The 11,427-nt window shown below is 41.6% G+C and overlaps 1 protein-coding gene across 2 annotated transcripts in view; it reads left to right on the top strand.

Annotated features, from left to right (window-relative positions):
* The first annotated feature begins 471 nt into the window (after nucleotides 1–471).
* GASK1B (golgi associated kinase 1B) overlaps nucleotides 472–11,427 on the top strand; it is a 52,323-nt gene continuing 41,367 nt past the window's right edge. The window contains exons 1-2 of one of the 2 annotated variants that reach the window (XM_079773012.1): nucleotides 472–605; nucleotides 1,828–2,974. In XM_079773012.1, the coding sequence (XP_079629138.1) occupies nucleotides 2,065–2,974 (910 nt within the window). In that variant the 5' untranslated portion in view covers nucleotides 472–605; nucleotides 1,828–2,064. Of the gene's footprint in view, nucleotides 606–1,118; nucleotides 1,139–1,827; nucleotides 2,975–11,427 lie in introns of those variants that run through there. The other variant, XM_079773013.1, reaches the window with a different exon arrangement.

Genomic DNA, 11,427 nt, shown 5'->3' with positions numbered 1-11,427 from the left:
CAGAACGTTTACTGAGGAAGAGAGGTCTGAGCTTAGGAGTGCTAGAGTAACAGCTCTATTATAACTTTTGGCACTTTTATCTCTTGGAAGTTTATTCTTTCCTTCTCTATATATTCCAACTCCTTAATCTCATTTGCTTTGTAGAAAGTATTTTTAGGATTGTACACCACACTCTGATCTCTTACCCACACCCCGGTATCGCAAACTTCTTTGGGGGGTGGGGGTGGGGGGGGGAACACTCCTATCTCCTTCCTGCCTTCTGATTCTATTTGCCACAGAAGCAAAAAGAATAAGCCTAAGTGAGGCCCGGAGGTCATCCACCCCTGCTTTTGTGCCAGGACAAGCAAACAACCTAAGCCAATTACTAACCGTTTTTTTTTTTTAAAAAAACCTCCAATCAGAGAGAATCCTCGACTACTTTTTGTGAACTGTTGCTCCATGCAACTGCACACTCCACATGTCTTTCCCTATCTGTGTGTACCCTTATCTCGCTGTTCTATTTTTCCCCTCATTTGCATTAACCCTTTCTCACCTTTTTTGAACCTCCAGGACTTCTCAGAAGTGGTGGGAGACAACGTTCCTCAGCAAAAAGCCAAGGTAGTAAGGTGAGTTGTAGTCCCCGGGAACCCTAATCCCTAGCTAAGTGGGACGGACAGTGGGGTGGGGGTGATATGATAGCACTCCTCATTTTATAAGGTATTTATTCTGCGGCTAAGCAAACACTCAATTCTTTTTAACTTTCCAAGGCTGACACTTCTGAGTCTGTTTCTGAACCGGACACTAGAGGGCTCCCACGGGTTAAAAATAAGTGGGGAATTATTTGAATGAAAACTGCTTCTTTAAGGCATTTGCTCTTTCAGAATTTAAAATTAAAGCTTATTTTCTAAACATTTTTTAAAAAATGTACCTGTATTAAAATTGGGTTACAGAAGCCAGTTTACAAGCAACTGGTTTTTTTTTCTTTTGCCTTGAAATCAGTAGTTTTCAAGGGAGCTTTTAAAGCCGAGCTGAAGTATTTGAAATGTGGAACACTCTTGACCATGAAATATGTTCTACTTACATGCCTCAGCCTTTAAAAGTTCTTTGCATTAGAGTCAGGGATTACATTGTTCCTGGAGCTAAGCATGGGGCCAGCTGTGTAAGTAAGGTTGCTTGCAGTTTCTTCTTCTTTTTAATAATGTGAATAGATAGAGCTAGGGAGCCTTTAATTTTCCTTCAGCTGACTTTGGTGGAAAGAAAAGGGATAAAAAGCAGTCAGATTTGTGTGCTGTGTGTGTGACTAAAAATGTAACTGCTTTCAATATATATGGGCATTTGTGACTTTACGTTATGTTAACTGTTTTTTATATTAACTATTAATGTAAGATAATGGAACATATGAAGAAAAAGCTGTACTGTTAGATTAAGAGAATATATTTTTAAATTCGAATGTTAATTAATTAGTGCAGGATTTTAAAAACTAAATATGGAATTTAGATAAAGATTAAAAAAAACCATCTATTATTTATTTTTTAATCATTTCTGAATTTCAAAAAGGAAAAGCCTGAATTTGTCAAATTTTAATGCTTTTCCTTCAGAATCAAATTATAAGACTAGCTATACATTATAAAATATTCTTGGATTTTTGTGGCTTGTTCTCACTTGTTTAAACTGAATACCAAACCTATACATCTATCTTGTTTCTGTTTTTTTTTTTTTAAACTTCATTAAAAATGTTAGTGGTGACATTAATGAAAGGAAAGAGTTACTTTTTTCTTTACTCTTGTAGAGGAACTGAGCTAGTAGGAGGTTGTGACTCAGTTAACTCTTGTTTCCATTCATTCCCAGAAACAAGCCACACTTCTCCTTGGGGAGGAGGCTGATAGGAGTTTAAAAGGTTTGTTGTGGCGAGTGTCACAGACATTCCCAACTCCATCACCAACCCTTTACTTCCACCTCTACCCACTGGAGACCACTTAGACACCTAAGCGGAGGCGACAACAGAATTCAGGAAACCATGCGTCATGTCATCGGGAGACAACTGCAGACTTTAAACTCTGTTCAACATGCGGATGCGGCAGAGAAATGACCTGTCCAGACAAGCCAGGGCAGCTCATAAACTGGTTCATCTGCTCCCTGTGCGTCCCGAGAGTGTGCAAACTCTGGAGCAGCCGGCGCCCAAGGACCCGGAGGAACCTCTTGCTGGGCACTGCCTGCGCCATCTACCTGGGCTTCCTCGTGAGCCAGGTGGGGCGCGCATCGCTCCAGCACAGACCGGCGGCCGAAAAGGGCCCGCACCAGCGCCGAGACACCGCCGAAGCACCCTTCCCTGAGATACCCTTGGATGGTACCCTGGCCCCTCCCGAGTCCCAGGACAATGGAACCACCCTGCTGCCCAATGTGGTGTACATTACCCTGCGCTCCAAGCGAAGCAAGCCCGCCAATATCCGTGGCACGGTGAAACCGAAGCGCAGGAAGAAGTATGCAGTGGCATCCCTGGCCCCAGCCCTGGAGGCTTTGGTCGGACCATCCCTTCAGCCCCAGGGAGCAGCAGGGGCAGCTGATGCTGAAGTGCCTGGGTATGTCCAGAGAGGAAACCTGGCCAAGGTTGGGGAAAGATCCTGGAGATTGATACGGGGTCCGGGAGTACGAGTTGGGGGCTCAGATTTCCAGCTGCCCCAGGCCAGGGAGAGCAACATCAGGATCTACAGTGAGAGCGCCCCCTCGTGGCTGAGCAAAGAAGACATCCGCAGGATGCGCCTGTTGGCAGATGGTGCAGTGGCGGGCTTCCAGCCAGTGTCCTCCAAGAGCCAGGCGCGTTTGCTGGTGCTGGAGGGGAGCGCCGCTGGCTCTGTGCCTGGTTGCGGCTCTAGCCCCTGCGGGCTGGTCAAGCAGCCCTTGGACATGAGTGAGGTGTTTGCCTTCCACCTGGACAGGATCCTGGGACTCAACAGGACCCTGCCTTCTGTGAGCAGGAGAGCAGAGTTCATCCAAGGTAACAAGCTTCACATGCTTCGTTCTTTGCAGCTGTTGGGGATTGGGGTTGATGTTCTCTCTTCCCTCACTCTCTTTTTCTAAGTGATTTTCTCCACCCACGTTTCGCATTTGGACAGCAGCAACAGCAGCAGCAGCAGCAGCAGCAGCAGCAGCAGCAGCAGCAGCAGCAGCGTGTCTTTCCATATGCTTGGCATTCATTATTTTCCCAGCTTTGGGATATGAGAGTTCCAGGGAAATGCTGTACTCAACATGCAAGAGTAAGCCTACACTGTATAAACTTTGCTTCCCATTTCCCTGACGGCACTTCCCAGTGGATTATTAAATTTAATCAAAGCCAATGGCAATTTGCAGCATGAGGGGAGGAAGCCAGGGTGGAGGCAAAGGTCTTGCTGACAGTCAGGCATATTATGAGATAGGTTACTATGGAAGTAAGTCAAATTGTGTTCGTTTGTTTTTTAAAAAGTAAGAGGGAAGTGGGTTATCTTTCTTTAGCAGATGGAATCTTTTTAAGGAGCCCAGAGCCAGATCTTGTGAGACTCAATCTTTTGATTTTTCACAGTGGATTTAACCCCTTTATTTAACAAAGACCACGAGACAAAGAGGAGATTTGCCCAATATATATGCTAACTAGCCATATTGGTTTTTTTTTTTTTTTTCAAGTGCATGACTACGATTTACTGAGTCTGATTTCCAAGAATCTCTCAGGTGACAAACATTTTGGCAGGTTCTGAGTATGTAGCCAGTCACTTCCATTGCAAGGAAAAGGGCTGACCTGTGGCCATGCTCTTGCCCCATAAAGGATATTCTCTGAGCCTTGAGGCTCTTCCAGAATACAAAGCGGAGCGGGTCAGGGGCTTGTGTTTAAAAGCAGAAGAACCACAGAAGTTGCTACTGTGAATCTAGGCTTCCCCAAGAGGCTAAAAAAGGACTCCAAAGAGATGACTATAAACTAAGAGATTATTACCTTATTCCTTGTCGCCATGAAATTTAGTATTTTAGTGAGATTCCCATGGAGTCTGGACAGGAATGGATTAGAACTCTAGATTCCCAATGGAGTTGGGATTATAATTTCATTTTAGAACGGCCAAACCTTTAAGTGACATGCCAGTGATTTATTTACAGGTTTGGCATTCCTTACATATCCTGGCTCATGTCCGAGTGCTTCCGATTCATAGATATGTTTTAATGTCTCAAGTTCACAAAGCAGTCCACCATGATAGCCTCTCAAACTTTTAATCCGATGTCGGTAAAAGCTAATTTTTATTGGGTGCTCGCTGTTTGCTAAGAACGAATGACTCATGTAGTTTATACATGCATTGACTCCTACGGTCCCCACAACAATGCTTTGAGGTGGGCACTATTATTATTTCCAGTTAGTAGATGAGAAAATTGAAGCTTATTTAGGCAAAGTAATGGACTCCCACAGCTAATGTTTATGGCTAAGTTAGGTTTCAAGCGTAGACCCAGCAAACTTTAGAACATAAGCTCTTAACTATTAAGCTGGGCTTAGGTGACTGTATTCCGTACTATTAAAACTGGAACACGAAGAAGAATAAGAGAAGATTTGGGTGGGCACTGAGACAACAGGCATACACTGTGGCTGTCTGGGGCAAAGTAGGACATAGGGTCATCCTTGTTACATTATACTGCCCTTCATTTTTATGTCAGCACCAGAGGCCCGGTGTATGGATTTGTGATTCGTGCACTGGTGGGGTCCCTGGTCTGGTCTAGGGGGGTTGGGCCGAAACTGGCTCTCTGACATCCCCCGAGGGGTCCTGGATTGCAAGAGGGCGGTTCTCCGGTGAGGCAGCCCGGAATTGGGCTCCCTCCTCTCTGGTTCCGGGTGCGTCACCCGAGAACCGCAGCTGCCAGGTCACCATAGCTTGGCAGCTCCTGTGTTGAGCATCTGCCCCTTGGTGGTCAGTGTGCGTTATAGCTACTGGTTGGAGTGTCTGCCTCTTGGTGGTCATTGTGCGTCATAGCTACTGGCCGGCCGGCTGCATAGGCTTTTATATATATAGATAGGATCCTGTGAAGATGAACTCTGGAATACATCCTGAGGCACAGTGCTCTGATAGGTCCTCTAAGCTTCCTTGGGATGCTCCTGGATGGAAGTTGGGAGAATAAAGGAGTGGATAGGAGCTTGGGCCCTGGAGCTGGACCGCTTGCATTTGCATTTGCCAGCCATGCAACATTCCCATTCTGGAAATGTTATAGAATCTCTGCGTGCCTCAGTTTCCTCATCTGTAAATGATAATAATACCTACCTCATGAGGTTATTATTAGTTAACCAGAGGCCCAGCATGCAAAATTGCGTGAGACGCAGACCCGCTGCACTAGTGGGACCCCAGGCCCGCCGTGCGCGAGTAGCTCGCTGCCATGAGCCACTGCCATCAGCCACAATGCTGCATGAGCCATGAGCCCCGCCCCGTCACGTGAGCTGTGAGCCCCGCCCCACTGCCACGAGCGGCTCATGGGCCGGGGGAGGGACCAAGAGGTGCTCCATGCACCTCCTGGTGACCAGTAGTTTGGTCGTTCTGGTGTTACGGCCACTGACCTTTTATAATATGGATACATAGAAAATGCGTGGAACCAGTGCTTGTCACACAGTAAATCTTCAATAAATATTGGCTATTTATCTTACGGCAATAAGCACATGAGGTACCAAGTTCATTGAGTTACATAGCCTTTAAGCTTCACATGTAATTTCTTTATATGACCGACTAGGACCAAAACCCAGGTCTCCTGACAACTTGGTCAAACTTTTTGATACCAAGATTCCACTTACATACTAGGTGTACCGGTTAATAATGCAGATTTTGTAATCAAAGAAAACACGATAATTTCAAGAGAAACATCAAAAGTGCTTTATTTAAAGTAATGTCCATCACTAGCTACACATTTCCCCATCTTTCAGGTAATTTGTGGATATCATCCCAATAGAACTTTTATTGTTTTGAGGCAAACCATTCAGAGACCCAATTTTCTATTTCTTCGTATGTTTTGAAGTGCTGCTCAGAAAGTGTGTGTGCCATTGATCAGAACAAGTGGTAATCTGAAGGAGCAAGGTCTGATGAATATGGCGGGTGGGTTAATACTTCCCAGGCAAGATCGTTTAACATGTCTTTAACTGATTTTGAAGTGTGTGATGGTGCGTCTTCATGAAGCAAAATTACTTTGCTGTGTCTTCTGGCACATTCTGGTCATTTCACGATCAAAGCATGGTTCAAATTGATTATTTGTTGTCAGTAGTGATCAGTATTAATGGTTTTACCTGGTTTTAGAAGCTCATAATACACCACACCTTCCTGATCCCACCAAATGCAGAGCATTGTCTTCTTTCCGAAGCGATTTGGCCTTGCAGTTGATGGTTATGGTTGACCTGGATCAACCCATGATTTTGTGCATTGGGATTCTCAAAATAAATCCACTTTTCATCACCAGTCACAATTCGATGCAAAAAAGACTTTTCTTTGTGCCGCTGAAACAACATTTTACTGATGACTTCATTTTTCCATTTGTCTTTTGTTCAGTTGATGTGGCACCCATTTTCCTTCCTTTAAAATCCTTCCCATTGCTTGTAAATGATTGGAAATTGTTTGCTGAGCAATGTTTAATCTTTCTGTAAGTTATTTTTGAGTTTGACACACATCTTCATCCAATAATGCTTGTAATTGTTAGTCTTTAAACTTTTTCAGTTGACATGGACGTTCTATGTCTTTCACATCAAAATCATCACTTTTAAAGCATTTAAACCAGCATTCACAAGTATCTTGAGATGGAGCATGTTCACCATAAGCTTCCCGAAGTATTCAGCAGCACTTTTCTTTAAAATAAAGTAATGAATTAGAACTTCCCGCATATGCTCTTTTTTTGGCACAAAATTCAACATTTTTTTAAGTATAAAAATATCTATGATGTTAACACCTTCAGCAAATTTGACATATGAAGTTTTGAAGCTTGTTGTCAATACAGCAAAATAGCATACATATCAAATTGCATATATATCAACATATGTGTAACTCCATCTATTGAAAAAAATCCGCATTATCAACCAGTACACCTAGTATTTAATTCTCTGCTCTGAATATCTAGCATCTTTAGGGATAAAGAAGGCAGTTGCATTCATTTTGAAGGAAAAGTTTATAATCTCAATATAGTCTGGTCCTCTCACAACCAACAAGGTTATATTGATATGTCTCTCAGTGTGATTAATTAAGATTATATCTCAATCAAGACCAGATATTCCTTTGTTCTTTCTTTGATACCTTCTCTGATTTAGTTATTTGGAGTTATAAAACCAGGCAACTTTCTTTCAGAGTCTGTGAAATGACTTATATATAGTTATGAGCACTCTGCATAATATAATTCTACTTATGTAGACTATTATACTGACATAAGTTATATACCAGTAAATAGATCAATTCTGGTCATGGTAGGAGATACATAGGCTGTCCTAGGTTCTTGTTATCTTTCTCCATCCACCTATTTCTACTTTTTTCCTGACTTGTGTCTTTTTTCTCCTGATTGCCCAGAAGTGAGTATTTTCCTTTTAGGGTCTTCCTATTCTTCTCTTTGTCCAAACTTTGCTTTATTTTCCATGTCCACCTAAGGAGGGTGATAGCTCTTATCTAGTTACCCAGCACTTATTTCTGGCTCATTCTGTATTATTGCTCTGTATTATAATTCTTGCTTAATAATCTGTTCCTTTCCACTAGTCTCTATCTTGTGTATCGTTGCATTTATAGATCCTACTGGAGAGTCTGGCACATAGTAGGTGCTCAATAAACATTTTGGAATAATGCAGGGATGCATTCCTGGCCTGTTTCACTAACTCTAAACAGTAAATCTATATTTGCCTTCAGCTCTCAATACTCAGGACAAGTATTACCAATTTTAGTCCTAAGTCCAGGCTGGGATTTCTCCTGGAGGATTTTAGTAAGAGCTCATTGTAGAGGTAATGAAAAAAATGTATTTGGCAGCACCTGTATAATGCAAATAATAAGGTTTATAGGGCTTTTTCTTTTTTAAAAATATATTTTTATTGATTTCAGAGAGGAAGGGAAAGGGAAAGAGAGAGAAACATCAATGATGAGAGAGAATCATTGTTTGACTGCCTCCTGCACAGCCCCTACTGGGGATTGAGCCCACGACCTGGCATGTGTCCTTACCAGGATTGAACCCAGGACCCTTCAGTCTGAAGGCTGACGCTCTATCCACTGAACCAAACCGGCTAGGGATAGCTTTTTCTATAAGGTCCATCAGTATGGTTTGCTGGCCTCACACTCTAGTGTAATTTGATAATGAGTTTTCTGTAGGAAGAACAATAAGATTTAGTTTATGTATATATTTCTCTGATGATCTGGCTTGGTTGGGAGTAAATCTTTTAATATTTGGGAGAGTGGATAGCCAACAAATCATGTAAGTTATTTTCTCTAAATGTTATTTCTGTTATCTGACTTGTGGAAATAAATCCATGCGTAGTACCAAGTGCATAGCTAGTCTATGTTATTAGTTGAATATAGATATTTGGTTTATCTTAGTTAACCATTCTAAGAAATCTGTTGGTAGACATTTTTTTTTGTTACCTCAATTTTGAGATGAAGGAAAAGTAGCAAGAAGAGAGCTGAAAGTTGTTTAATGAGGCAGTTGTCTAGAAAAAATTCAAACCCTTGTCTTGTAACTTCTAAGTCTTTCTTCTTTTCATCAATCTTTTTTCTTCAGCAAATCCTTCAAGGAGCCTTAAGGTATGTCTTCTTTCACCATCACCACAATCTATTAGTATATTTAGTTATTTAATATAACTAGAAACAGATGATTAACTCTGACACACACACAGATACAGGCTACGGGAACCTCTTTTTTCTCTCAAGTAGACAACATCCTTGACCATACATAGCAAGAGTAATATTGATGTTACTATGCACCAGGCACTGTTTTAAGTGCTGTGCATTCATTATCTCATAAAACTTTCAGGAGGTGGGTACACTTTGAGAGACATTTTGTGGATTTGGAAATAGAGGCTCAGCGTAATTGAGTATCTTGCTCAAAGTCAGATAGATTGTCTATATGTATAAAGGATACATGACATGCAAAGGGAGATGTAAGAGAATCAAATACTAGGATTTGATGATCTCCCTTGCCCCCAGCCTTCAGATGAAGCATTCTGTTGATTCAGTCCAAAGAAAAAAAGACCCAATTATAAAGCTCATCTTCAGGGGTGTGTGTGTGTGTGTGTGTGTGTGTGTGTGTGTGTGTGTGTGTGTGTGTTTGCGCGGGCGCGCGCGTGGCATTTAATGAGTGAAATTGACATGGGCCATCCAATCAGCACAGAGCCAATAGCTCAGGTTTTTCTGGGACAGGTTCTTGATTGTATAACTTAATGAATTCTACGTCAGTGGTGGGCAAACTGCGGCTTGTGAGCTACATGCGGCTCTTTGTCCCCTTGAGTGTGGCTCTTCCACAAAATACCACAGCCTGGGTGAGTCTATTTTGAAGAAGTGGCGTTAGAAGAAGTTTAAGTTTAAAAAATTTGGCTCTCAAAAGAAATTTCAATCGTTGTACTGTTGGTATTTGGCTCTGTTGACTAATGAGTTTGCCGACCACTGTTCTAGGTGATTCTCCTTGAATATATGTGAAATTAGTGGAATTACTGGCTGTGTAAGTCCACTAATTCTGACAGGTGTTAGTTACTGAAGATAACCCAGAACAGGAGAAGGTTGTCCTTGGGGAAGGGCAAGGTTGTGATTGCATAGGAGTGCCTGCAGTATACCCTTCTACAAAAGGCAGCACTCATCATGAGAGCAGAGTCTCATCTATGTATCTCTTTGCAGGAAATGCAAACGTGATTTGAAATGTAGCATCAAAGGGCTTTTCAAAAAATCCATATTTGCAATAATGCAATCTTTGATTGTGAATTTATAAAGACTCCTGTGCCTATACTACATTTGGTGTTTTTGTCTATTAAACCACTTAACACTGCTACACAGCAGATATTATTGATAATTTAAATATGGGAATCCCGAGGCTCAGCAAGGTTATAAAATTTGCCCAAAGACATATAGCTAGGGAGTAGTGGACAGAATTGTACCCAATTCTGTCTGATACTAAATTTTCCTCATGTTGTTTTACTTCACCCACACTACCTCTCAAATAGAACTCGATATAATTATGGGATAGTGATAAAAATGTGCCAATTTTACCACGGCGATTTCTGGTTTACCACCACACCAACATTTCTATTTAATTTCCTTTCCCACTCTAATGATTTAACATTGATAATATTTGCTAGTTAAGGGAAGCATTGACATACCACTCTGAACATTGCTACGAGGTTTTATTTTTCTGTTTTTAATGCAAGCCAACGATTAGCAGATTTTCTTGTTTTAACAAAAATAATCACATGCAAGTAAATGTAACTGAACATATCAGCATGTTTTCTGCCAAACTATTTTTGTAAAAGTCATAAATCGTTACAAAGGTCACCAGTTATTGTGTGGTGCTGATGCATTTAGATAATTATTTTAACAAAATATTTAAAAATGTTTGTTTAAGACAAGACAAAGTGGATATGTTTATGTAAAAGTCAAGAGCATAGAAAAACCCAGCACCCCTCTGTGATCTCCCATTTAGCAGCTTTGCCAAACATGTCCCTAGCAGTCCACACTGCAATGTGGATGAATCCCCAGGGACACCATTTTGGTAGCGTTTAAGCATTGTACTATTTTTCATGCCCAGCATGGGAGATGCATTATGTATGCTTTATTTTTAGGATGCTGCTTTACTGCCACAGAGCTGTCATACTGAATTAAGGCATCCTAGTTCCAGGAATTCTGTCTGTCAAGGCCGCTTAGATGACAAACTGCAGACATCCCACTAACTTCCATTTAAATTCATTGTCGATCCCAAGTCACTCACTGTTTTCCAACTTGTGTTGCCTCCTCTCATGACAAAGCAGGAGAAACACATTGTGTATTTTCAACTCCCTTTTCGAGTCTATTCGAGCAGCACTGTGAGGTTTGCTGGTGCAGTTCCCAGGGCAGAGGGGTGGCAGCTGTGGATTTCATGTTGTTTCAGGCTCTCAGGTAAGGACAGAGGCGTTTTGCAGGGAGTTAGGAGAATAACTGAGATGCATTCACAACTTGGAAACACATTGACTTCAAAGTCCTGGAAATCTTGGACATATGTGCAATCTTTCTTACAATATTTATTGGGGAGTGCAGGAATCATCTTTTATTTTTTACCACCTGAATTGAAAGCACATTGTTTTTTTAATCAGAAAAGCCTTGAGGGTATTTCTTTAGCAATCAAATTGAGCTGGTCAGCTTAATTCTTTCATTCATCAGCAAACAAAAGTCTTCTGAGCATCTGCTCCAAGCAGGTCTGCTCTAGTGTCGACTTGTTAGTCCACTACATACCTCCGTGGACAAAGTAGGACACCGGGTCACTTTC

Source organism: Cnephaeus nilssonii (assembly GCF_951640355.1).
Source record: "Cnephaeus nilssonii genome assembly, chromosome: 5".
In the NCBI taxonomy this organism is placed as follows: Eukaryota; Metazoa; Chordata; class Mammalia; order Chiroptera; family Vespertilionidae; genus Cnephaeus; species Cnephaeus nilssonii.
Note: the sequence above shows the minus strand (reverse complement) of the source record. Positions and strands in the feature narration are given on the sequence as shown.